General features: G+C 39.7%; 1 protein-coding gene across 3 annotated transcripts; it reads left to right on the forward strand.

Annotated features, from left to right (window-relative positions):
- The first annotated feature begins 543 nt into the window (after positions 1 to 543).
- Positions 544 to 26848, forward strand: epb41l5 (erythrocyte membrane protein band 4.1 like 5). Of its 3 annotated transcripts, none has more exons than XM_068328505.1 (26): positions 544 to 717; positions 1866 to 2077; positions 6316 to 6420; positions 7751 to 7793; positions 7911 to 7989; positions 8426 to 8470; positions 9144 to 9196; positions 10816 to 10936; positions 11087 to 11174; positions 11334 to 11422; positions 11528 to 11597; positions 13034 to 13203; positions 13827 to 13933; positions 14176 to 14194; positions 15083 to 15128; positions 15398 to 15516; positions 20920 to 21071; positions 21348 to 21442; positions 21614 to 21751; positions 22087 to 22154; positions 22756 to 22875; positions 23334 to 23406; positions 23519 to 23599; positions 24088 to 24150; positions 24474 to 24613; positions 24934 to 26848. In XM_068328505.1, the coding sequence occupies exons 2-26, from the start codon at positions 1898 to 1900 to the stop codon at positions 25001 to 25003; spliced, it is 2334 nt and encodes a 777-aa protein (XP_068184606.1). In that variant the 5' UTR covers positions 544 to 717; positions 1866 to 1897; the 3' UTR covers positions 25004 to 26848. The 3 variants fall into 3 exon arrangements, with proteins under 3 accessions (XP_068184606.1, XP_068184604.1, XP_068184607.1); XM_068328503.1 differs by having other exon boundaries at positions 21345 to 21442; positions 24934 to 26847; XM_068328506.1 differs by lacking the exon at positions 24474 to 24613 and having other exon boundaries at positions 21345 to 21442.
- Positions 26849 to 27916: the final 1068 nt, after the last annotated feature.

Genomic DNA, 27916 nt, shown 5'->3' on the forward strand with positions numbered 1-27916 from the left:
CCTCATGTATAAGACAATACCTGAAATTACACTTGAAATCTTTCAGAATACTATCTGACAAGAGCAAAAAACCTCAGTGCTCACTGCTTCTGTCCTTGTTGGTACCATAAATCCCCATGTCTTATTACCAAACACACCACCAGGAGGGGCTGCTGTCAAATAATGGATGACAGCGTTTATTTACAGTTGGATTCAGAAAATGAATGAAGTTAATAAGTGAACAGTGGAAGTGAATACTGGAAATTGCCATAAAAACAATTTATGACAGCTGAGTCATTTGTTTTAATTCATGCATTGAATTTATAACAGCAGACTGGTGCATTAACAAATGACGAAAAAATAAAGTAATAGTTTTTTGTTGTTTTTTTTATAAAAAGTTAACATCGCTACAGTTATGTGTTGGTATTTTTGAATGAAAGGAAATCTACAGAAAACATTCAAATATCCACAGCCGCTCCAAGAAGACGCGCTGTCACTTTAAAAATGCTAATCAAGTTTTTTTGTAGGGATTTATCGTTACGTCACATCCGGAGTAGAGCTTTGCCTCCTACTTTTTGTGTGACCTGGGAGAGAAAATTATCCCGTTAAGGTAGCAAGGTCGAAAAAACGTGGGAACAAGAACAAATTACATACAATGGGACTGTAAGATGTTGCTGTTTTGTTGTCTACGATGCAAACGGACACGTTTTCATCGTGAACTCATACGAGGAGGTTTGTGTAAGTACCCGTTCATCCAGTCCACCGCTTATCCACAAGTGGTTGCGGAGCAAGTGTATCCAGCTTCGGTGCTGGAGGGCGACGTTTGTTTTGTTGCACGAGATACGCTTGTGTGGTCGGAGTTTAAGTTATTAGCGCTGTTGATTGCAAACAACCAAACGCCACAAACAAGTATGTCAAAGCAAGCGGTCACCTGTTGATGCTGCTTACACTAATTTCTTCAGGCCCGAAATGTGAATAAATGTTATACGACCACTTGATTTGCTTTATGTCGATAACACTATTCCAGCTGATGATTTTTGACAATTCTTATATTTCATACTTTTTAATGAGTTTTTGGCATCGCGGTCCTGCAATATAATTTGTGTCTCCCTTTTATGATCAGTAATAACAATATAAGCGAGCAAAAACATGTGTTCACTTTGTCAAACTTGCTAACATGGTGCTATCTTAATCTAAAACAATGTTATCCCCACTGAAGACGTTTCTATCGGTCTATTGGCGTTAGATGCTAAACAAATATATTTGACAAGAGGTTAATGATACAAGACATCTTTTTACTTCGAAGTTGTACGTTTTTTGTATGAATGACATTATACTGAAAGAGTCGCTTCTCGTTTGCAGTTAATTAAGACAAACAAATTTACTACATACCGGTTTAATATTAAATCAAAATAACGCAGGTTTAGGGTATACCACATGTTTTAGATGCTGCAACCTGACATTTGTATTGTTGTGTTTCCATTAAAACTTATATTGAAACTTGTAACATGAACTGTCAGTCTGGTGATTGTATAGGTTGTAGCCAAAATATTAAATTATTATCTTTGACCAAAAGTAAAAACATGTCTGGACATGTCGTTTGGTTCCAGATTATGTCCAGATGGATTGAATTTAACATTGTCACGACACTACTTTGTGGTGGACAATTAGTCGCTTACCACCTTAATTTACAACAATCTAATTAAACCAGTGTGACACAATGACACTTTATAAAACAGGAACACACTCAGTATCTCCTGTTCAGTGTTATCAGCAATTGTCTCAACACAAGAAGCCCTCCTTTATGTGTATATGTATTGAAAACACAGAAGGAAACTCAAATGTGTAATATCTTCCTTTTTTTTCTTTTTTTTTTCCCCCCACAGGTATGGTAGTGTGACCGTCCCTCTCCCTCATCATGCTAAGTTTCCTGCGCAGGACGCTGGGGCGACGCTCCATTCGGAAACATGCAGAGAAAACCCGGTTACGAGAGGCCCAGCGTGCCACGACGCACATCCCCGCCGCTGGGGATGCAAAGTCTATCATCACCTGCCGTGTATCTTTACTGGACGGGACAGACGTCAGTGTTGACTTGCCGGTAAGGAGGCTTTATAAAGAATTTCAGGCCTTGTGTTCTCAGTTGACCACAATAGGTTCACTACCATCCAGAAGCTTATTTATTCAGTTTATTTTTTTCTTTCCAGACATGTAACACCAGTACGACTCCAAATTGTAGTTGTAGGCTTTCATGATCAAGGAGAGGGGAACAATCTTGGCAGAGCTTTTGCACTCTGGGCTTCTTTGTCTCCCCATGTGCTCCAAGGCAGTGCACTTCTCTGATTTCATTAAGAGAGTTAATGCTTCACAAATGAGTTATCCTTTTTGCTAATTGTTGACAAAATGTTTAAATGTGTTAACCATTTCCTATCGTGTTGACCTGCTTAGATTAAAGCTGAAATCTGAAAGCGCAAGAGATACAGTAGTGACAGTTGTGTGCCTGTGTCAGTGGAGCAGTCCTTTTGAGCCTTGTTTGTATGTGTGAGTGGGAGGATGTTGCTGATCACCTGTAAATCCATGATCCTCTCTGGAGAACATACCTAATCACATGACCAAATCACATGACATGTTGACCTCATAGATAAGAGCAGAACTCCTCTGTCCCCTTTCCAGTCCCCACTCTCCGTTACCTTCCGTCTTTTTCTTGGTTTTTTTTATCAGTGATGTCGCTGAATAAATGGAGGTTAAAACCATTAGAAATTCTGTTACAGACTTATAACATACCATGTGACCATGTGTGGCTTTCTTTAGCTAGTGACAGTAACAGGCTCTACCCTGCATTAAAGCATCACATCTCCCAGAAATACAGTGTACTGGTAGTTATTTTTTACAGCTTTTGCTGTCTTTCATAGATCTTTATGTCATCTTTGCTTTTGTTCAGACCACAGATTTATGGAACTTGTGTATTCATTCTGTGTTGACGCTCAGCATTCCAGAGATCTAAGTTTGGTATCAAACTGTCCTGTACAGCTCAACCTTATCTCGTGCTATTCAGTGTTATCTTGAAATCTAGCCATGTGAGTAAATGCATCATGGGGGAAAGATGTTGAGGAGTATTTCCAATAGTTAAAAGTCCAAAACCTTCTATTAAAATAATTTTGTGAGATTCATTGCAGAGGTAAAACCATGAAGCTCAGACAAGGTGAATGACAACAAGAAATCCTTACTAAACTTATTGAGCATCATATGTATATTCAGTTCAGTGTATCTCAAGAGGGGTGTTACATCACTTATTGTTGAGTGTGAGTCCCTCCAAAGCATTAAAATGTAATCTATCACATCAGTTCACTACTGGGTGCATAAAGAGGTTGGACTTGAATTGTCCTTCAGTCTTAGTTGTTAGAATCAGTTCTCTCTTTCTCCCTCTCTCTCACACACACACTTTTCTTAAGGTGTTTTCACTGGTGTTTTGTTTTCGGTACTCCTTCTCGAATTACGTCCACCAAAAAGGTAATATCTTTTTTTGCGTTCATCTGTTATCAATTTATTTATTACATGTTATTTATTACACAGCTGAAATGTTTTGAAGACTGTGTGTGTTCAGCTGGGTTTATAAATGCATTCCAGCAAGCCCTGGACTTCTGATAAGTTCCCCCTTCACTCAGACTGCCAACTGTCTTTGGAAATTCTTAAATGCTTTGTCTCATAGATCCATTTCTTTCATGATCACATTACTGACAGAATGTCATCACAACTGTGGAAGAACAAACGTAAACGTACATCTGGCTTTCAGTGGTTGAATATAGTAAAGAATATATATTTTTTGTAATCCATATTAATAATTCAGCGTTTTATTTAAATGTTATCAAAATGTGCTGTAAATCTGGTTGAGTTTTGTCAGAGTTAATCAGATACAATGTCAAATGTTATGTCAATGATTTTCATTACACAAGTGGATGTGTTGACAAATACTCTACTGCCTGCTAAAACAACACTCAGTGGTTCAGAATATTTATGGAACATGTCTTTTGTCAATAAAGTTTTATTAATGTCATGTGTATATGCATGTTGTAGATTTTAGAATTTAGACTGGATGAATGTTGATTCTTTGTTAAGTTTGGTGTGAAGTGTTCCTGAATACTCAAGTGGCTAGAGAACACGGAAAGCTGAACTTTTTGTGAGGAACATTGAACAAAGATAACCCCTTTCAGAGTGGAGAGAAAAACTGAGAGTGTTTCTTTGTTTCAGCCACACTTATCATTTAGTTCAACAGTCTCAGAGAAAAAGCTAAAGTTGGCAGTCTTTCTTCACTTTTAAGGATCACATGTGGTGTAAAACCCTGTACGAACAACAGAGTTGGAACACTGATATTTGTAAAACACATCTTGGCTTTCAATTAAAGAGACTATACGCTGTCAGATTTTTGGGCAACCCACTAGGTAGATTGTTTTTCCTTTTCAACTAGGCCGCTGTAAATAGACAACCGCAATCTAAAGCTGAAAAAGGCTCACTCACATGTTTACTGGCTTTCCAACTGTGTGTGCCCCTAGTATGCAAAGCCACCCATAGTTGTCTCCTAGGGATACCTCTGTCTGGCGGTATCCATGTCCATGCACAATTTCACACAGCCTTATGATTCACATTCCTCTCTTTTAAATGTTTTTCCCTGTTTTTCCTCCTTTTCTTTCTTTCCCCAACTCCCGACCCCACAGCCACCCACAAGGTCGCCTCCTCCTCTAACTTCCTTTTCTCTTGCCGTAGATTTGTTGGAAATGACACGCAGTCTATCAGACAGCTTTTCCCAAATACCCACCCTTGTTTAACTTTGTTTGTTAAACTCTTGCTGGTTACTGTTTCTGAGGAATTTGTGTTCAAACACAAATATACGTATAACATTCATGCCAAAAACATTATTATGGAATAGTTGGGTGTGTGAAAAAAAATCCATCTGACTGCATACATTTCCCTCTGCCAGTAAAATCACCTAGTCCCATGAACACTTTAGAAGCCGTGAATCATGCTTGTATACTCACAGCAAGACAGACAGACTGCTAACACACACACACACACACACACACACACACACACACACACACACACACACACACACACACACACACACACACACACAATGAGTCCATTGTGCTTTCTCCCGGGGTACTGTAGGGGTGCTGTATCCCTTGTCAACTATGCCAGCTAGCAAGGGACCAACCCCCCTGAGTTACCCAGCCTTTTTGTAAGTTTTTTGTAAGAAGCATCATGACCCTTTCAAAAACTATATTTGACTTCCATCTTGCATTTTGTGATTCTCCAACATGTTTTGACGCTTATGAGAAAATGGAGATGGGTACAAATGTTCTGAAGTTCAAGGGAAAACATGATAGAAATTAATTTGTGCTCTCACTTGAAGTTATGTTTAGGTCTGCTGGTGTAAGAGCAGTAAACATGTTACTGATTCATCAATGAACAAAGTGGAGCAAAAGGTGTCTGCAGCTGACACCTTGCCTTGGCATACATCTTTTTTCTCCGCAGTGAAGGGCTCACAGAGCTAATCACATGATGCAACCAGCCACCCCACTTCCCTCAGCCCCATTCTGCATCTGGGGCACTTCAAATCTTGTTACTATGGCAACCTTTTGGCTGTGCGTCATGGTGGGGTTTGGAAGTTGGGTGCCTATGTGTGAAAGCACATGTGAGAAAAAGATCTCACAGTTTGAGACAGGAAGGCAGGCAGTAACTGGTACAGCTTAAGCACAGATTTCAAACATCTGTCAAAAGCTCTATTCCTGATCCATACATGTGCAGTGAAGCCAGGCAAAATAAACCATCAGAAGAGTTTTTACTGTTTCATTTATAAGGGAGATGTGAGCTTTTGGCCCTGTCAGTGTCTTTAGATCATTTGATAGCATACTTTTAATACTTGATCAACATCTCCTCAAATGCATGACTAATAAGTACAGTTATAGAAAATTAATTTGCAAAACCTTTTGTTGAACAAGGTGTTATCCATTTGCTGGTTGCAGTTTCTTGAATGTAAGTTATTTGGTGTGTTTTTTTGTGAATTTATGCATTCTTTATTCCCAGACACGACAAACAGAGATGTCAGTATACCCTAAACAGCACTTCTTACAGTTTTGATGACTGAATTTTTTTAGAAGGCCTAAATGATAGCAAGAGTGAAGAACCTTTCTCCAAATTAAGAATCCAAAATCTCCAACATGAGAAACACAGGCATGATGTTTATTAGTTTACAACAAGGTGTTTGCTTTGTGCCTCTTGGCAAGAACATTAATCAATCAGAAAGCTTAATCCTTTGTTTGTTTGTGTTTCCTGGATCAGAAAAAAGCCAAAGGAGAGGAGCTGTTTGACCAGATTATGTATCACCTGGACATCGTAGAGAAAGACTACTTTGGACTGCGCTTCATGGACTCGGCCCAAGTGCCGGTAAGACTGGAGAGATATACTCCACTAATCTCACACAGACAATCATCTCTTCTTACTTTTAAGTGCTATAGAGTGGGATGCAACCACTCCAGTATGTGGTGTTGGTCTGATATTGCCTGTTTCAAGGGATTCTGAACATCAGCTTCACTGCTGAAATTAGGAGCATGTGTTAGATTAATACATAACAGTTTATGGGGTTTTGAAAACCAGCCAAGCAATAACTGGTGTTTTTGAGGATTCAAACATGAGGCACCCCGAGAAGTATTGTTCACATTGTGCTCTGTTAAAATGACAAACAGGTCAAGGCCCCAAGTGATGCTGGACTCCCCAGCCTGCTGAGTGTCACTCACACCCTTCAGCTCACTGCAACTTTTCAATAAGTAATGATGATGTGACAGGAGACGGAATGTAAACACTGTTGTGCTTTGACAAAAAAGTAACATGAGTCAGTCCCTATTTTTGATATTGCTTAATGTGTTGATTTTGGTGGGTTTTTTTATGTTTCATGATTTTTTTTTCTTTTCTCAACTGAAAAAATATAACCAAACAAAACTAGGACTACCCTGCCATATAGAAAAACACAACATTGTTCTTGTGTTTGTTGTCACCACTATCTGTAACCAGCTATACGTCCTGTACTGGGGATACTGGTTGTTGTTTTACTTTTCATCTTTTCAGGCCACCTTCTTTGTTACAACCTTAAGATTTCCTTTCTAACCACCATTCACACATTTGAAGGAAGGCTGGAGGAAAGGGACTTCTCCCTTCCAGTGAATGGGCTAAAGGGATTGGTTATGGGACTCTGAGACAAGTCGTTGTGAGTCATTGATCAACGGATGACTCTGTCCCTTCAACCTGATAGTCTGTGAAGGCCATGGGAAGAGTTATAGAGAGAGCTGGTGGGGGGAACGATGGAACTGAAGGGAGAGGCACAGAGGAAAAGGGTGGAAGTAGTTAGGGTGGGGGTTCTAATAAGGAATGTGGGGGAGAGGAGACTAGAGGGAGCTGTGAGTTCCTGTGTTATCTCCCTGTCTTTCTCTCTTACTTACACATGCACACACACACACGCGCGCGCGCACACACACACACACACACACACACACTCTCCTTGACATTTTTCATGCCTCACAGAGCCTGAACTTCCAAGAAGAATTCTAGTGTGTCTGTGTGTGTGTCTGTGTGTGTGCCTGGCCTCCCAGCATTCTGCTTTTCATTAATTTATCTGTATGTTTAACCTATTAACAGTCATTCAGATGATCTTGGCTTTTATTGATCACTTGATGTTGTCGAAGCCTGTTTTTTAATTGTTAAAGCGTTTCTTTTACTCCAGCATTGGCTCGATGTCACAAAAAGCATCAAAAAGCAAGTGAAAAGTAAGCACACAGAGACCCACCCATGGTCCTATTCTTTTTTTTTTTCCAAGAATGCATTCTCACTTCCTACATATCACATTATTTCAAAACATTCTGACACATTTATTGGTGTTTCAGTTGGCCCACCATACTGCCTTCATATGAGAGTCAAGTTCTACTCCTCTGAACCCAACAACCTGCACGAGGAGCTCACCAGGTGAGCTGAGCCACAGACATCAGCATGGCTTCTGGTGTCGTTTATTTCCTTTCATATCTCAAAGGAAAGTCTGGGTTGTGTCTTATCCAGGAACATATATGCAGTATAGTGTGTGTGTGTGTGTGTGTGTGTGTGTGTGTGTGTGTGTGTGTGTGTGTGTGTGTGTGTGTGTGCGCGCGTGCGTGGGTAAGCGAGCAAGCTCAAACGTTAGATGTTTGCTTTTTTTAAAGCTAACATATGTTCAGTTCCCGTGGGGTTACTTAACCTTATTCAGATACATCAGTTTCTACCAAAAGCATTTTAGGAGGAACCTCTTGTAGGGATTAGATAATGTCAGTGGTCCGTGCTGCCTGATTGCCTTGGATTGTTATTTCTATGTTGCATCACATAAAACTGCCAAATTTGATTCCTATTTTAAAACTGCTTTTTGTTCCAGATACCTTTTTGTTTTACAGTTGAAGCAAGACATCCTCAGTGGCAAGTAAGTCTTTACCTCTGCGTTAGTATGTTTGCATTTTATTTTTTTATAACTGAAGAACTACTGTAGGAAAGCAGTCTTAAAAGTTAACATTAAAAACAATCAGCAGTGAACGGTTTTACTGCTGCACGTGCCCTGCGAGAAAATGGTGGTAGAAACCTTTAAAACAGGCAAGCCTGATGTAAATACTAGGAGATGGCCAAACCTCCTGTGAAGAATCTGTCACGTAGCCCTCAATGGCAGTCATCAGTCATCGTTGACCCAATTTACCATTTTAAAACATTCTTTTTCAGCATCTTTTATTATAAAAATGGAGCATCTCTAGCTTGTTATTTAACGTGTTACTTCACACAACTAAGATTCAGGCGCTTGAAGAATGCCCAGTACTTTGTTGGCGCTCTTTATCAGTGCTTCTACCTTTACACATGTCATTTGTTGTGTATGCTACATGGTACAGTAAGAGGCTTATAGGATTACATGGTGAGCAGAATAGAATTATTAACGGTAGTCAGTAAATGCACTGGAAATAACTGGAAGTCTTTACCACATTGAAAAGTTTTTTTTCTTTGCTGCTTATATGAGAACATAAATGAGGAGGAACAAAGAGGCCTTTGTGACGTATGTAAGAAAGTAATCACAGTGTTTAGCTATGGCTAACTCGTATCTGTATTTTCAGACTAGAATGTCCATTTGAGACTGCAGTGGAGTTGGCAGCCTTCTCGCTACAAGGTAAGGAGCCCAAGCAGACACAAACAAATACTGCTGATCTGGATCTTTGTCACCTCCGTTTCTTTGTCCTGTGCTCTGTAGAGGACCTGTGGAGCAAAACTATTTGGGAACCTGATTCACTCTAATACCAAGAAACTTGGAGATTTTCAATCAGCAGTGGCTAATTCCTTTCGTTTAAAGCCATTTTCTGTTGGTGTGCATACTAAATCTGTTTTACTCTCCCACACATCCAACAGACATTGCTCCCAGCCACTACCTTCCTTTGCCCTGGTGAACCCAAAAAATAATGTCCTCACATCTCAGGGGATTTATGAAGCATTTAATCTCATGCCATGTTTGCAATAATAGTCCAAAACAAACAGCGAGTCTATCATTTAGAAATGATTAACATAACATCAAAAATGTAATGTCACACTCTCCCACTCCACTATACACTGTTTTACAAAATGCCAATCCACTTACTTTGGATACAGTTTGGTAGAAGACTTTTTAAATTCAATCCATTTCTCATCCTATGAGTTTCTGCCTCATCTAGTTTTGTTAAAGTCATGACATCTGTGCAACTGTAGGAATATTGAACCTGATTCTTGACTGTATGTGCATAAAGTTCTGAGTATGCCAGTTCCTATGTAAAGGTGCATGGCAAAGAGCCAAAACCTTTTCAGACCATGCATATTTGGAATTCTGGCATTTAGATATGAAAGAATTAAATAATTTTTGCTTTGGTGGGACAGAGATGGAGTCATTAGAGACATTTGTGGAATGAGATTGCGTGCACAAACCCATCGACAGAAACACACACAGTCACTCTGGGGTAAATGCCAGCTCATTAGTGCTCCATCCTCTTCAGAGGCCCCCTAATCCAGCACCCCTTCTCTCTTCTCTCTGTCCTTCAGCGGAGCTTTTTCTTTCATTTTCCCTTTCCTCCCGTTAAGAATTATATTGTTGGTCTCCTGGGAAAGGGATTGGATAAGATTACCTTTTCTCTCCTCCAGATCCCGAGGCTTTGCTTACTGCTGGACTTGCTAAACTAAAGTCTAAGTTTGTTCTCTCTAACAAATCACTATGAATTAATCAGAACCAGGGCGTATCAGTGTCCATCCTGTTTCTATACAGTACCAGAGATTTGATTTGTGCATTTGTCCACCGAGCTGATTTTTATCTGGTGAAGAGTTTTGCAATTTTTTTGTTGCTAGGATCTTCTTTCACTCGCATATTTTATCTTGGTAAAATCTATGACCTCTTGCATGAAGGGTGATTATATAACCCTCAGGCCTTAAGATAATGCTCCACATGGCTGTGTGTGCTGTGACATGGGGAGAGCATTTTTTATTTTGTCTATTGGAATTATTGACGACCACACCATCACTTCTCCTGAAGGTTTTAAAGGTCAACATTTAATGAAACTTTAGTCCTAAAGTGGGATTAAGAATTTTATTAGTCTTTATTTTGACTCTTACCATAAAGTGCCAGTTCATGATACTTCATCAGTGTCATTCAGTCCACATCAGCATCCCCTCAACAAATCCATTTTGTGAACATATTTTGCGTGTGACTAGATTATCATATGTGTTTGTTTTTATTTTTTATTTATTTATTGTTATTATTTATTTTTTCAGCTGAGTTAGGTGACTGTGACCCATTAGACCATACTCTGGAACTGGTGACAGAGTTTCGCTTCATCCCTAACCAGACAGAAGACGTGGAGCTGGCGATATTCAATGCATGGAAAGAGTGCAGGTAAACATAAATATCCCATAAAAGTAAATTGATGTGATCTAGTTTGTAGTCTGTGATGTGACGGCTCGTGCTGGGACAGTTCAAGATGCCATCTCAAAAATAAATATTAAATCATGTTTTGTTTTTCTTCCTTTCCATCATCTCCTTCAGAGGTCAGACACCAGCCCAAGCTGAAATTAACTACCTGAATAAAGCCAAGTGGCTAGAAATGTATGGGGTGGACATGCACATGGTCAAGGTAAAGATACTTGATCGGTCTTGCCAATTTTTATTATAAACCTGGATCCAATATGCCAAAGTTAGGAAGAAGGAAAAAGTTTGTAGTACTGACTCCTTGGATGTGTCTTGTTTTGTCTCTTTTTGTTTTTCAAACTTTCTTTTCCTGTGTGCCCTGCAGGCAAGAGATGGTAATGAATACAGTTTGGGTTTGACACCCACTGGAGTTCTGGTGTTTGAAGGACAGACCAAGATCGGACTCTTCTTCTGGCATGTTAACAGTACTTATTGACAGTAACAGTATTTATTGAAACACCTTTAAATTGTATATAATCTGAATTTTGTTGGTATTCTTTTTTTTTTTAATGATTGTAGGCCCAAGATAACTTGTCTGGATTTCAAGAAGAGTAAACTGACTCTTGTGGTTGTGGAGGATGATGAACAGGTGAGCCCAAATAGTCACTTACACACCATGTAGTGGAATGTTGACAATGCAAAACATGCACCCAATGGTCGATAGATATCCTTCTTTTTGAACACTAGGCCAGGTCTGTGTTTTCACACAGGAACATTGTCAGATTCTTATTGTCAGATTGTTGCTTTCATAATACACAATTGCTGTTCTCCAGGGAATACAGTGCTGGTCATATTTAAAAAAACAACAAAAGACAAAATGAAGAGAAAAGGTAAACAGCAGCATAAAGAACCTGAATGAGAGAAATTTAATATGAAAGGGCTGATGCAGTGAGTGTTTAGACAGTCATGGACACAATGTGCTGTTGCATTTATTTCGGTATTCTGTATGTCACCTTTTGATATTTACAATGTCAGGTAGAAGGTGCAAACCAGTTCTTTGAAATTACTGAAAATAAATTGTCCAAACAAGAAATATCCTTCTGAAAACCCTTGTTTGAAGTGGTGCCTAAGCCCAGAAAGAGGTCTGTTTCAAATCAAAATGAAACAAGACTGGTATTGTACTACCCGGAGGCTACTGTATATGAGAGCCTGTTTATGTCCATCCTGGAGCTCTTTGAGCAAGGTTAATAAAGAAGCCTACCCCCGCTGGTATTTCTGGTATGCGCTGTTCTCCTACACACACAAACACAGTGTTCTCCCCTCCCAACTCTGTCCTAAACAGATAAATGCTGCATGTTTGTCCAGTCACCACAGACAACCCCATTCTGCATCCAAAGACTGGTGGACAGGTGGAATGTCAGTTTAAGCATGAATGGTGTTACTGAGCTTGTATGAGCTTTGTGCATTTGTTGAAGATCCTTTGGGAAGAGGAAAGGACCCAAATGGATCCAAGATTTTCTCTACATTTTCCCATCTTGGTCAGATCTTGTTTTACACAAACCAGGACACACTTTTGTAGAGAATTGAATTTTATTCATTTAAATATCCAGGCTTTTACTATGTGCTTTGAATTTATGGCTTGACATAATTCTGTCCATGGATAGTGAATTGTCTTCTATGTCCGTTTGTGGTGTGCAGAGTTGGTTTTCAGTGAGCTCGTCAAGTATCCTCTTTTTGACGGGATGTGTTTCATAACACTTCTGTTAAGAAAAATATGTAGGCTATGACAAATACCTGATGAGCCATGAAAAGAGGGAAACGTGGAAAAAAAAAGAATTTGACTGGCTTCTTTGGAACTTTCAGTCAGCTATGGTACCCGGCAGACTTTCATATCAGCCTGAACAAGAAATCAGATTAATGAGGCGGCACCTGCACACAGTGTAGTACAGTCATTCATTCTTCACATTCTTGTCTGCTTCCATCAGCAGAATGAACACATGGGCTTTGTTTTAGTGAACATACATTGGTCAGGACTGTATATAGTACATGTCGGCCTGAAAACTTATTGTGACCTTCCCTCCCCAGGGCAAAGAACAAGAGCATACCTTTGTGTTTAAGATGGACCACCCCAAAGCTTGTAAGCACCTCTGGAAGTGTGCTGTAGAGCACCATGCTTTCTTTAGGCTGAGAGGACCAGTGCAGAAGAATTCTACAAGCTCTGGATTCATACGCATGGGCTCACGCTTCAGATTCAGGTAACGGGTGGATGTACTGGTAGAGGAGATGGTTAAGGAAGCTTTTTAACAAGACATTTAAAATTTGAGTGCTGGGAGACAAACGATCACCTGGGTTCTGGGTGCAACGTGAACCTTGTTCATTTGTACTAATTCAACACATTCAGAGCACACTAAAATTTACAAAGTATCCATCAAGGAGCCACAAAGTTAAATAGCACATGTTTGTATCGGAACATCAACAGAGATAATTCTATATTGATTTATAGTATTCTCTGGACAATACGACAAATCTGTTTGTGTAGTTCTCAGATACTTACATTGGTACAAGACTGTCTGTGTGTGTGTGTACACATTACAGGAGCTAGCTAGATGTCTACCGTGTAATGTTCAAACATTAGCCAGTTGTGTAAGCTTTCCAGGCAGTGTTGGTTTAGCACAGAGGTGACAGGGTTTGTTGTTAATAGAAGGCTATCACTGGATGGATCCAGGGTTCACCAGGGTCGTCTCTTAGTCATTAAATAGATGTCTTTTTTTTAAATGTATGCTAGGGTTGCTGAAGCCTATCCCTATGACACGCTTTAGCCTGCTTTCATAACTATCGACCAACAGAATGTCATGCTTACATTTGTTTATGTGACCAGTGGAAAGACAGAGTACCAGACAACCAAAGCCAGTAAAGCAAGGCGGACCGCGTCCTTTGAGAGAAGACCCAGTCGACGTTACTCCAGAAGAACCATGCAGAACAGAGGTGAGGTGACACGCAGTTAAACACCTGCACAGCACATAATGTGAGTATACAGAATTTACACATAAAGATAAGTGCTATTAATAGAAAAATGTACAGATGCAAGCCCACATATACATAATATTTACACACATTATGACATGGCATCATCCTTGCCGTCAGAAACTGAATTATCTTAATGATAATGGGCATGTACTGAAGAATCTGTACACAACTCTTACTGTGTGTTCTCTGTGTTTTTACAGGACCGTTCAATCCCCACGAGTGAGTCCACTGATTCTTACAGAATGTGATTGTTTCACTGAATGATTAAATAACATCATCGTCTCATAGATGTACAAGTTAAATGTTTGGGTAATCACATCCACATCAGTTGATCTGTGTGGAAATGTTATTTTATGACAAATAATGAGAGGGTTTTTAGTGGAAATTCTGTCTAAATTATATTTCACTTAATCACATGTTCAGTTCGTATCATAGGGTCAGCCCTGTGGGGTGTGGTCAGTGCTATTCACATTTCAACGACCGCAGTTGACACCCGTCTAGCTCCTCAACTATGGTTGATGGGGGTGCCAGGCAGTGTCAGAGGGGGGTCGTTGAAATGCGAGTTTCACCGAGTCTTTGTATACTAATTAGGGTCATTAGCCCGAGACACATCACCTAGGTTAATCTGCTGAGACATTCTTTTTGGGAGTTTACAATCAGGTCCACAGGGTAAATGAACTGAGACAAGACCAGCCACCTTCAGGACTGAAGAAGCCTCTTGGATGAGAGGCAAAACGTTTTCAAGAAACTTTCTTAAAGTCCAGCGGATTGATTTAAACAGCTTCGGATCCGTTACAGAGGCAGGCTTTTGCTATAGGAGAATGAATTTAGGCTTAAGACATGATGCCAGTGGTGGTTTAAATCTGTCACGGGACAGCTGATTAAACACAGTCCTGTGACTTTTCATCTGAATGGGTAATTCTACCCTGACAGTGCAAATCCTTTTGAAACAATTAAATATTGGTAACGTGTTGTGATAATTTTAGCAAATTTTTATGTCTGCACTCACCAAAAGGTTAGTTGATGTGTCAGTGAATCTGCAGGGTTCTTTGAGGGGCTTTAACATGTAGTCTTTGAATGAAAATCTCAGTGTTTATATTTTCTCAGGGTTGTTTCCTCGGGCAATGGAGTCAGCTCCAACAAAGAAAATAAGGTGAGCCTCACAACCACTTTGTGTATGTAAACTGTTCATAGAACCAAAATGGATGGCACAGACAACACAACGTTTGAAGCGAGATTAGATTCAATGTATCTAATAAGAATCAGCGCACAGGAATTTTTATGATGTCATACAAGTGGAAATATTAAAAATTAACGTTTAACCATACCATTTTGAATATTAATATTTTGATATGCTGAATTTTTTCCAATCTCATCCTCTCTTCCTGGACCATTTCCACCCGCTCTGTTTTCCCCCTACAGGGTGCTTTCAGTCGAGGTGCCTGGTCAGCTATGCCTGCTGTTAGCCCGGTAGCGGCTTCTGCCTGTGGACCAATAGAAATCGAAGCCCTACCCAGAAGTCCTGGAGGGGAAAAGAGAAGGTTTGTACCTAGATGAAAGGAATGTTATGCCTGGTTCAAAGTCATCTTTGAGTTACTGTTGTTTATTTTTTTTATTTCATTTAAAAAGAAGATTAAAATACACCTTTTTTTAATGTAACACCGTCAGTTCGTTGTGTTCAGAGATAACCAGGAAAAAAAGATCAAATGAGGAAATGTTTGGGGTGAGCTGCTTGATCCCTGTTGAGTACCTAAAGGTGTGGGTACATAGCTAAAAAGGTTTTTCATTCATCCTGTCTCTCGATGATGCCAAGGGGGATGAGGAAGTATTTTGTGTGTACAGTATTTTTTATTTGTGGCTATGTCCATTACATACTTGGCTGTTCATATTTTTCATAATCTCATTCTGTCTGTGAGTATACATCAAACATGAGTCATCTAGGCTAACATGATTTGACCTACCTTTAGGTTCAATGCAGAGTATTTACTTACATTCAGTCAATCCTTTCTGTAGAGCGCTTCTCAATTGCAATGTGAAGTATGTTTCAATTTAAAAGGAAATGTATATACAGTATGGATAAACCTGTAATGTTCCCCTGTGTTCCAGTATTAACATGTACTGAGTGCAAATTGGTCTTGTCTGGAGGCAGACCAGGTAGGTACAATCCAAAGCTGAATGTTCTCTCTCTGGTCTGGCCTTAACCAATCATTCGCTGTGCAGTGGCGGACTCTCTGATCATGGCTTGTAAACGGGTTTTCTTTGCAACGGAATCATCTCCTCTGATTTGTTGTCAAGCTACTTCTGATGAGCATGAACTCCCAACCTATCCATCCGGGAAATGATTTGCTGGTTTTTGGTGTCTGGCTTCTATGAACTTGGCTTTGGATCTGCTCTGTTTGGTGCATAGTAGTGTGTAGACATATTTACTTTCATTTATTTCCATGCATTCTGATAACCAAATGATCCTCTGTAAACCTCCTTTATCCTAGATATTAGGATTTTTTGTGCTATTTAGTTGACATGACAGACATACACTTTATTATAATACAGCTATCAGAAGACAGAATATCCAGTTCCAAAGGCAGAATTATCAAGAATTCAGAAAAAAAATGTTTGGGTTTTTTTTTTTTTAATCAGTCCTGATAGAAAAGGTTCTTGTGCTTGTTATCAGCACCACATTACACATGGATGATCTGACTTCTTGTTTATGTGTAAACCCATGGTAACGGTTCACAATTGACACAGAGGGTATGAGGAGAGCACATTGAGCAGGGCTGCTCTGACACTAATACCTCTGAGTAATTCCTGCTGCTCTTCCCTTTCTCCTCCCACCTACCTTTCCTGAAATACAATACTGTAGTTCTGTTGGTATTTGCATGGAGCTGTATATCCCTCAGCAGCTCTCCTGATAACATGAGCATGAGTTGTCTATCATTCCTCAAATGTTACTAAGCCAAGAGGTGATTCTATGCTGCGTACGATTAAGCTTTTTTTTTTTTTTAAACAATCAAAATTCCCATGGTAAATGTAATCCTATTCTTTCACCCCGTTTAAAGATACTGTGCATCTCTCCCCCTCTCTCTGACCCTTGCCTCTCCTTCCTGGAAGCTTTGGTCCCTATTAAGTAGAATTATCATGAGTGTAGATAACTACAAAAACCATTCCCTTGCCCTTAATTCATCACATTTTATTGGCCATTGCTAACAGGAGAGTATGTGGAAAATGTAAAAGGTCAGTCAGTTCATTTGCTGTCAGTCTGCACAAATATCATACAGTAAGCCACAGTTTTACAGTAGCAAATAGAAAGGGAATGCTCCGTGGTGTCTTCCGATCCCAGCGGAGCGGTCATAGCGAATAAAGCCTTCCATCTCCAGGACGCCCCCCGTTGAATGTGTAAACACAAGATTTGACATAAGCCATCAGACCTCCGTCACTAGAAGTGCAGAGGAATGTCACCAACAATCCGGAGACATGCAGTCCACTTCACTTAACTCAAGTGTTAATGTCACAACACACTGGTGCACAGTGTAGATGGAAGTGGCATGGTTCAATGTCTTGAGACTCCATGGCTCATCACAGCCAGGACTGCCTTACAGTATTCATTTATCCTGTCTTTTTAATGTGAACCAGCTAAGATGTAGCTGAAAGAGTCTCATACTTTTGAGAAGAAATTATATTAAATTATATCTAATGAGTTAAACAGACAAAATCAGAAATGCCTATCTTTCATCTCACCTATACAGTATATTAATAGATCTTATTGAGAATTTTTCTTGGGAGTTGCTGAGATCTGAAGATTATGGCTGCAGAGGTTTGTTAACTTGAAGCCCCCTGCAAAATATATTTGAGAAACCCAACAACAATGTCTGTTTGGAGGAATCTTAGTTTAGTAGTTCATTGACAGTAGTTCATTGCCGCTCAGCAAAAGAGGATCCCATTAATCCATCTATTAATGCACAGCAAGAAGTTGCTAAATTAAACACTTCACAAAAAAGGTTTTTGGATTAACTTGAGTCTTAATTCTTGAAATCCAATATTTTATATTCAGCACTACAAACACATCTGATGTTTAGGCGACAACTTTATGGCCTATTGCTGCAAATCTCTACACCTTGAAAAACAAAAAAGGAGAACAATCTACGTGAATAAATAAAATCACAGTTCAGAGAAGAAAGAAGTATTTGTACTTTTCAGGTTTATTTCCTTCAGTCTCAGATGTTTCTTTGCATCCTTTTCCTTTTTCCAGTGTACCTCTCCGCACACATTTTCTCTGTCCACGTTTACCCTTCTCCACCTTCTGTCTCACGTTTAGTTTACCAAGACTCTCACTCACTTCCCATTTGTTTACCCCCCTCCTCCCCCTCACCTTACCCACATTTACCCTGTTCTCCCCAGGTCTCCTCCTCCCTCCATCCTTCTTCATGTCTTGCCAAAGTTTCCCATCAGGAAATGGACAGACCGGGGCAACTGACAGCGGTCTCCTCTGTATTGACATGAACTGGATGCCACACTAATAAATGGGATTTGCTCGGCAGTGACTCGTCCATACGAAACATCTGATGGTTTTGGTAGTGATTGTGCCACATGGAATGACACATGCTCTTCGAATGCAAAGATTCCTTATTAACTGAAACATTCCGTAACACAAAGCTCCCACATTGTGATATGTTTGATCTGGAAGCACACAGAGAAGCTCTTAAAGTCAAACTCTTGCTTTTCCTTGCTCTGTCTTTCGCTGGGGTGAAACTGACTGCCAGGTTTAAGATGGTATCGATTCGAGTCTTAGGAATGCATCTGCCCTCTTGACCCTGCAAGGAAACAATAAGCCCCATAGTTCCTTTAAGGTTTTATTAAGTCTTGTATTTCTACTATCATACCCTTGAAAATGTTTTTATATTTCAAGAATTTCTGTAATTAAGTTTGAATTCTATCAAATGATTTTATATATTTAATCTGCCCTGCACATGTCATAGATCTGCTGCTGTTTGTTTTTTTAAAATATTGATTTCAATATATTTCTCAACTGTAGACATTTGTCTTGGAGGTTGTTCACCTGGTTTAGCAGTAGCAGGGAAATCGAATGCTTCTGCTCAGACAAAATCAGTTTCCAAAATATCCTAAATCTGTTCCGTGCTTCTTGTTTGTGAAGTCAATGTTAGAAATGCTGGAGGACCCATATTTATTTATTTTTTCATTTGTCCCTGTTTCCAGTGTTATGCTAGTCTGAACATAATCTGGTCTCAAAGGAAATCGATACCGACCGTCTCATTTAAATTCTTGCGAGTAAATCAATTCATCTTGATTCTTTTAAAATGTTCAACGCTTAATCAGAAATGTGTACTGTTGATCTGAATGAAGAGCACTGTAACTATTTTGTTAATGCAACTGCACTGGTGTTTGGATGGTAATGTCTGATTCCCATTATCAAGTTAATGAAGAATGACGTGCAAGAGAAGGTATATTCACCTCGAACTGCACTGTGCAGCTGTTTCACGCACAGCTCAACCAATGAAGATGACTGCTTAGTGAAATGTTTACAACACGACAGACAAGAGGATGTACTGTATATCTGTCTGAATTGTATTTCCACAATCACTTCAACGAATAAAGAGACGATTACTTTTGACACAGATGTTTGTTAGTCAATGGACTTTACGTAGCGGCCTTCACGTAATTTGATTGCTGCTGTTATCACACACTTCTCTTTTTCAGTACACAAAGTAAACAAATCATTTGTGGGTTTTCGTGGGAATAGTAGGCAGTTGTGTTTACCACCTGAACAACAAAAACTTAAGATAAGACAGCTGGGTTTGTTGGAAAGACTATGTGCTGGTTTTGTGTATCTGCTGTATTTTTCTGTCTTGTGCTCATATTTATTGCCCACACAAGGTCTGAATACATTTTCACCTTGTCCTTTATGGATTAACTATCATGTAGGAGTGTTTATAGACATTTGGTGTGTCAGTCCTCGGGCAAAACACAGTTTTCTTTGTCAAGTCTTTGTGTGTCTGTTGTGCTTAAGCTCCCTCTCTCCAGACACTGCAGAGTAATATATACTTCTCCTGTTTCACTGTGTCTTCAGGCTAGAGATATATGGGGTAACTACCAGGCTGCTGAAAGAGCTCCTTCTAAAGTCCGTGTATCAAATGTTCTTGCTTCGGGTCATCTCAAATTCAGAGGATATTACACTACATTACAAAGTTATTGCATTTGAAGACGTAAATGCTTTCTCTCTTGAAGAGACTTTTAGAAAAATGCTTTTCCTTTCAGTGCTTCTCTCTTGTAATCTTGATAACACGCACCACCTGCTTATATACTTCTATGTGTTCCTCGTAGGAAAAAAAACTTGGATGCAGTCGATCAATACTTTCCAAACCCTATGTAGCACCCTTGAACCTATTTGATTTATTTTACTCAGAGGCTTTATCCAATAGTTATTTCACTTATTACTTTTCATAAAGAAGTTATTTTTTCCTTCTGCGAATATTTTTATGTCCCTGACAAATAAGATATGTAGAGCTCCTCTTGTTCGTCCACCCATCTCTCCTTCCATATGTGGCCACGTACATTCATTCCTATCTTAAGGATGTGCACGTGATAAATTTTTTCCTCAAGTTGCTACCTTTGAAATTTTTAAACAAATTGGAACTCTGGAGTGTTCTGCAGTTTGTATCCTCCAATGCAAATTTTATAGTTACACTTTCTTTTAATTACAATGATTCAAGAGAAAAATCTGTTAAATTTTGTCTTAATTTAAAAAAAAAAAAAAAATTTAAGTTAAACTGTGATAAAATGTCATCACAGGTCAGTTTTCAGCCCGAGTCCATTTGATTGGTGCTCCAGGTGTGTTATACTGAATTATTTTGAATATCTTGTGTTAAATTTTTAAACAAAATAATTTCAACCCCTGTCTTAATCTGCCCATCTCCTTTTTTTTTTTCTAGTATGCACGTAGTTGCTGATCTGATGGAGACTTGCATTGACGATGTCCTCAGGGCTCCTGTAGTTTCCACAGTGAAGGCTACAGAGGAGGCCGGACCCAGCAGCGCTTCCACTGCCCCCAGTGTCAGCGGGGACAATCCTCTCAGCCTCAGTGGTGAGGCTACACAAAATCAGTTCGAGAGAGATTAAGTATAATTAATTTAAGAAAGTCTAGGAGTCTTATTATATCTTTTATATGAGATTACTACTACTGAAATATTTCTGTAATCTTTTAGAATCATCTAACTTGCCTTAAGTGGGTCAAAAGCGCCTGAGCTGCTTCAGTGGCCTGTGTTCCAAATAGTTATGTCTGTATTGTGTAATAACAGAAAGCTTAAACACGGTTGAGTATGTGTGTATTTAAGATTAAATATTTTTCCCCCCCCAGAAGCAGCGGCTCGTCTGAAGCAGCTAGCATTGGACAGCACTCCTCTTCTTCCTACACCAAGAAACAACATCAATGTCAACATGGTGTTGAACAATCAGGTCGCTCTTGTGATCATTTGGAAATTTCTGCTTACTCCAAACTTTCCTTTTGTTGCTCTCTAGGTGTAGACATGTTGAACTTGTTCCAGTCAGCAGATGTTTCTTTTTAACTGCAGTTATGTATGTTTTGTGTGTGGGACATTTATGACCCATCCTACTCTGCACATGCAGGAGGATGTGGTGAAGCTCACAGAGAAGTGTGGGCTCAGCAGCGCAGGCAGCAGCAGCCCAGTTGTCACTCCACTGCGCACCCCAGAGGATCTGAAGAGTAACATCCTGAAGGCAGAAGCTGAGGCTGCTGTCCTCAAGGTGAACTGAAAAAAGGAGCAAACTTTGGGGGGGGGAAAAGTCATAACCACTAAAGAGAATTACGAATTTTCTGTATTATAAATGACGGCCCTCCCCTGAAAGGACTTGTCAGGATTTCTGACTGTGAGACCTCCTGAATATCAGTTTAGGTTTGCTTGAACTGTGGCTTTAAGTGTCTGTCTTGCAGCAGAATGAAATCATCTCATGGGACACATCTGTGTCAATATCATATCTGCAATGATATTGTGGATCAAATGTGATAGAGATGCATGGTTATATCAGTTCCCTTATTCTTCTGTTTGTTTATCCTTTCATCCCTCCGTCTCCTTCTGCAGGGACCTTTGGAAGAACACGTCATTGTGGTTGGAGATAAAAACTGTAACCTGCAGGATGCATCTGCAAGGTGCAACCACACACTGTCATTAGTCATTACAAAGTCCTTTACAGAATAATAAAAAGGAAATCCTCCTTAAACTGAACTTATTAAATGCTGAGGATTCCTAAGAAAACATCGATATTGTGTATTTCAAGGCTTCATGATTAATAAGCATTTCAGCATAAACACCCTCCCAATCCAGTCACAGGAGAAAAAGCCATCGTTACTCATTCACTATTGTCTTGGGCCTTTCCCCCCTATCATCCTCAGCTTCCTGAGTCATGCTAGAAGCACACTCTCTCAGGCAGTGCACCTTGTAGCCAGAGCTGATTAACTACCTGATTATTCATAGGTCACGACATTATATCAACTGCAGTTAATCCTTCAAACCAAGGTGTCACTGATTGATGAATTGTCGTCACTGCCTTTCACCAGTCATTGACTTAGAATTTGAGGGAAGAAGGAATGTGTCTGCTTTCTTTTCTAATCTAATCAAATGGGTTTGACTTTACTTTTTAATTTTTATATCACTTTGTTTCATGGTTTTTCGAATAGTTTGTGCAGAACACACACATTACATGTAGAAATAACAAACACCAGACACTAAGCATGTGCTGTCTGTTCCCAGGTTAAAAGTGCGTTCAGGACGAATGGGCAGTAACTCATCCCTGTCCGTTAGTCGTCCTGACGTCCAAGAACCTTGGGATCTACTCAAACCAGCATCACAGGTCTTATCGGCAGGGACCAGGTTGGTCTGTCATGTGACTTGCCTTTAATGTTCTGTGTGTAGTCATTGTTCACACCATGGTACTTCAGGAAAACCAGGGAGAGAAAGAAGGTACCACAGGAGACTTTGTAGACTTTGCTGACATCTGCTGGTATGTTTGAGAAAATTTGTATGAAGGAAGGGTGTGTTAATCAAATGACTCCACGTCTGCCTGGATACTGCTGTATTCCTCATAAGACGTGTTTTAGTAGGATGGCGTATAAACACAAATTAATACAGAGGCTGGACGATTTAAAGTTACATCAGCTGTTGTTGGCTGAACATAACCAAATAATTTTAGTTTGCGCTGTTTCTACAGTAGAAGAAATCTTTAGTAATTGAAACATGTAGTACATATTGTACATGGGGGGGCAGTTTGAGGAATCTGAAATTTTGAATTTTACCCTCTGTTCATGTCTTTGGCGTGATCTGTTCCTCAGTGCTGAGAAGATATCCGAAGATTCAAACACCAAGACTCCTTCTGAGTCCACCAGCGAAGCCAATGCACCAACGGTAATGTGACAATCAATGGTTTATTACTTATTTTTTATTTGTTATGTATAAATAATACATACATGTAAAGCGTTGAATGTTATTTTAAAATAACAAGTATAATGACATGTAGGTGAAAGCAGAGGAAGGTGACCTGCAGACCTCTGCCCCCCTTTCTGACAACCTGATTGACTTCACGGACCCAACTCCCGTTGTAAGTATCAGTCAATCCATACGGAAAACTTCAATGATTTGTGATCATATTTCATACATTTACCATAAATCAGCACAATTACACCTGATTCCACTGTGTTACATTTTAAACCGCAACGCCAAGGAGTGAGTATTCCCCTGCCGGTGTAGTTTTGTACAGTCTGTCATCTCTGCGTCATTACAGTGTCACCCTGATGTCCACCCATATAGAGTGGATTCTTTGCTAACGATAGATACATCTGCTATCATATAGCTACCTATGGTCTGCCAGTCTTAAGGCTAGAATTTAGTTTAATGACAGTAACATTTCTAAACGTTAAGTTCTCACAAAGAGAAGATGTGACAATAACTAAACCAAAAATGAAATTGAATCAGATACATCAGTGATGTAATTATGTGGTTAGCAGGACACTAGACTTGCAGTCATGAATCACTGTGATCTGTGTAGAAAATCCTGCGTCAGTGACAACTTTTGTGATTGTCTTCCAGCTACCCCCAGTGCAGCAGCCCAAAGCTGTCATCACACCCCGCTGGATCATCCCTACGACTGCAGTGAGTGATCAGCCTCTTCTCTTCAGCTGTCTGTCTGTCTGCCTGGATTCTCAGTCAGTCTGACGATTTTTAGGTGTCTCTGATAATCGGGGATGAGATGTTCCTCAAATCTGCACACAAATTCGCTCGGAGTTGTATGTTCATTAAATATTGTGTAATTAAAGACAGTGGGCAACAAAGAGTAGCAGCGCTCCTGACTTCATTACATGCAGAGTTTACAATGATCGTAAAGGCTTTCTTATAGCTGCTAATGACTTTGTGTGATATAAAGGTTCTGCAGAGACTGACACCCCCCCCTTTTCCCTCACCCCCTCCTAATGCAGCCTCCTGGCGTCTTTACTAACGGCCTGCTCGAACTTGACCCCCCTGCTAAGGCCAACGCTCTTCTTCCTGCAGACGGGGCTTCAGTTCTCATCCCAGCTCCCTCCCACCTCGCTCCCACCCGTAACGCCGTGTCCAACAGGTAAGCGCACCTCAAGCCTGTTTTAAAATGCAGGTTTGGTTGCGTGCTGCCCCCTCCAGGAAAATGCCTCCTTTATCTTCAATGCCTATCTGGGCTGATTAGTTGATCCCTGCTTGTGGTTAGAACTTGCTTCCTTTGACACATCCGTAACATTATCCTTCATATTAACACGCAACAGTAGAATATTTTGTTTTTAAATCACTATAATTCCTGACCAACATGCTCATAACTTTTCCGTCAACATGAAAGTGAGCGGTTTCACTTTCCATTCAATGCTGTCGCAGTGGATTTCCATCTTCCATCTCTCCTGCCTTCTGCAGCTCTGTGGATCAGCAGCCGGCCTCAGAGGACGGAGCCAAACCAAAAGGTCTCCTGACCACTGAGCTCTGATGGAGAACCGAGGAGCAGCCATCACAGCGGTAATCTGTCTGGCCGCTGTCCCGCCTCACCTCCTCCTCACCACCACCACCACCAACCAACAAGCTGGGCCAGTCATGCTGAACCCTGAGTGCTGTGAGGGAAGTGCAACCATAGAAGAAGGCATCTTCATGAAACTGATTGGAATAAGTTTTTTAAAAATCTAGTTAATTAAAACCCACATTTAGCCTCGGCGTTAACATTTGAGGATCAATTGATTCCCAAGTCAGCTATCGGTGACGTTCCCGTCAGCCAAACCTTAGAAGCATCGTCTCCTTGGAGATGACAAGAGTGTTATGTTACGCGGCACCGAGGTTGGTTTTACATGGTAGACGCTTCACCAGTGATGGTTAGTTTGGTTTCATGGACTCTTTTATCACTGGATCCTTATAGCTCTGAGCTCATCGCTGCGCTGACAGGTCACAAAGCAGGTAGAGCTGAAGTCCACTGAAGCGAGACCCGGTTAGGATCCTGTGTTGTTGTCGTATCACACTGCAACCTTATGTCCTCCTCTTAATGAAGACTTTGCATGAGTCTTGTCAGCAATCACTGGATGAAAACTTCACTGGAATATCTTTGACACTGGACCTTGGAGGATTTTTTTTTGCAATGGATGATAGAAGAGAAAATTTTAATTATCCTGCTCTTACTTCTTTTTGTCTTTGGGGACTTCTAATTTTTTTTGCAGGACTTTAAAACTTCATGTTTTGTAGCGGCATCATTTTGTAGCAGCATCATGTGATCACAAGCACTAAGGAGAGAATATTCAGCATTCCCACACTCTGACTGTGACTAAATCAAAGATGATGACATCATGTGTTTTATTTGTGTCTAGAATGTGATATGGACTTGTTTTAACTTGTACACACTGCCTCCTCCTGTGGCTTTTTTTTTTTTTTTTTTTTACAATGACGTGAACTTAAACTGCATTAGCGATGAAACTGTGACAAGTTAAAACTAGATGTGACTGAATTATTGTTAATGTTTTAAGTGAACGGCAATCCCTGGAGACTAACGTCATTCCCTGTGTTTTAGGATGAACTCTGTATTCCTTTTAGAAGTGTTGTAGCCATTCCGCCTGATGGAAATGAATGTATTCAAACAGTCCCATTAAGAATGCTGGAGAGTTTTACAACCTGTTAAAGTCACATTTTTGTACATTTGAAATTGAAGCCTGATTCTCCTTTTCTGAGGTGGTAATGAAGTCCATCAGTGTTTCATGTCGGTACCTCACACATCGGACCGTTTCGCTGCGATGCTGGCTTTCATTCCGTGCCTTGAACAAGGGAATCCGACTGTTTCACAGCGGCTTCTTAGTAGCGATGATTATTTAAGATACGATTCGGTGTAATATTTCAAAGATGACATGTTGTCCAAAAGTGGGCTCCTTTCAAATATACATGATTGTCAGTGTCGTGGCATGAAGTAGATTCATATATATTTTTGAACATTATGTTGACAGTATTGTTACTACAGTCTGACAAGCAGGGAACGTATGACTGATCAGATTTACTGTAAAAATGATAGCATCATGAACTTTTAGTTCTTCTGGAATATCTGACGATGACTCAGTAAAAATCTGCTTCAGTAGGATACATGGTTTGTCATTTATTTTTTACTGATGTCCTATTAGTCCTATTTACCCATTACATCAAATGTATATCTGGTCGAGCAACACTTGTTTTTAAAGCAGTTGATGTTTTCACTGTTTGGGGATCAAGGGAACAACGTGCATCGCATTTTGACTCGTGGTGTTGCAGAGAAACTTAACATTTATCATGTTGTGACTGAAAAGGTATTGGGTGCACCAAAAAAAAAAAAAAAGTCCACTTGACATAACTCAGCAAAGGAAGATTCCAATTCCATATAAAGGACTCAAGAACACGGTATGTAAAACGAAGAAATTTGCTTCTACTCTGAATTTCAACTTTTAAACATATAAAACTTACTTGTAAATGTGCTGAGAATAAAAAAAATACTCCATTACATGACAAAAAGGACATAGAATGAAAAGAAAACTGATCAAATATACAAAGATTAGACTTTGTTAATTCCACTTGGAACAGTTCCATAAAGCAAGTTCTGCATTGTCACACTGGAGACACCATTGCTGGTAGATTAAATATTAGGCCAAGCATTGGTTATAATGTAATCAGAGTTGCTGAAGAATAAGAACAACAGTGCTCATTGAGGTTCACCACCTGGGTCATCGTAATCCTACACAGGATGACCAAATGTAATGAATAAATGAGTATTCACTCACAGAGAAGACAAAGTGCAAAGGTAATCAATGCAGTTCCAGAAGGTAATGATAAATGAGAAGTTGGAAGACGTTTACGTATTTCTCACTGAACATCTCTAACCTGTCTCAACTCCCAAAAATAGCTGCAACTGTCTCATCTTGCAGCACAGAGATTAGACATTTATATGTTCTGATTTTCCACTAATAATGTTTCACCACAAAATTCTATAACCTGCATTTGTTCCAAAGGAGTTTGTAAACTGTATAGATAAAATTTAAAAATCTGCACTAGTTGAATTAATTTCAGTCAACATACAGCAACTTTCACAGAATGTAGGCAATTTCATTTTTGCTTATTGTACCTGAGCTATACACAACCCACAGACACAACTAGGGGCCTAAAAAGCATACGTAGGACTGTGGGGAGTTGCTTAGTTCTCTTATTACTCAATGAATCAATGAAAGGATCATGATAATATGCACACTCATATAGAGAAGTTACTGGCATTGAAATTGTTGTGCTGTTATTTTGTATAATATTTTTTAAATTTATTTATCACTTGCAAAAATATTGAACAATATATCAATCAAGATATAATAGAAACGAAACAAAAAGGGAAAAGAAAATCAATGAAGTCTGGTGA

Source organism: Antennarius striatus, chromosome 12, assembly GCF_040054535.1.
Source record: "Antennarius striatus isolate MH-2024 chromosome 12, ASM4005453v1, whole genome shotgun sequence".
In the NCBI taxonomy this organism is placed as follows: Eukaryota; Metazoa; Chordata; class Actinopteri; order Lophiiformes; family Antennariidae; genus Antennarius; species Antennarius striatus.

What these genes read in the sequence shown, in the direction of transcription:
- epb41l5 (XM_068328503.1), top strand. Translation starts at nt 1,898, where the DNA reads ATGCTAAGTTTCCTGCGCAGGACGCTGGGGCGACGCTCCATTCGGAAA. An exon ending in GGCTCACGCTTCAGATTCAG is followed by an intron (nt 13,204 to 13,826) that starts GTAACGGGTGGA and finishes TTATGTGACCAG; the next exon opens with TGGAAAGACAGAGTACCAGA. An exon ending in ACATGGTGTTGAACAATCAG is followed by an intron (nt 21,443 to 21,613) that starts GTCGCTCTTGTG and finishes CTGCACATGCAG; the next exon opens with GAGGATGTGGTGAAGCTCAC.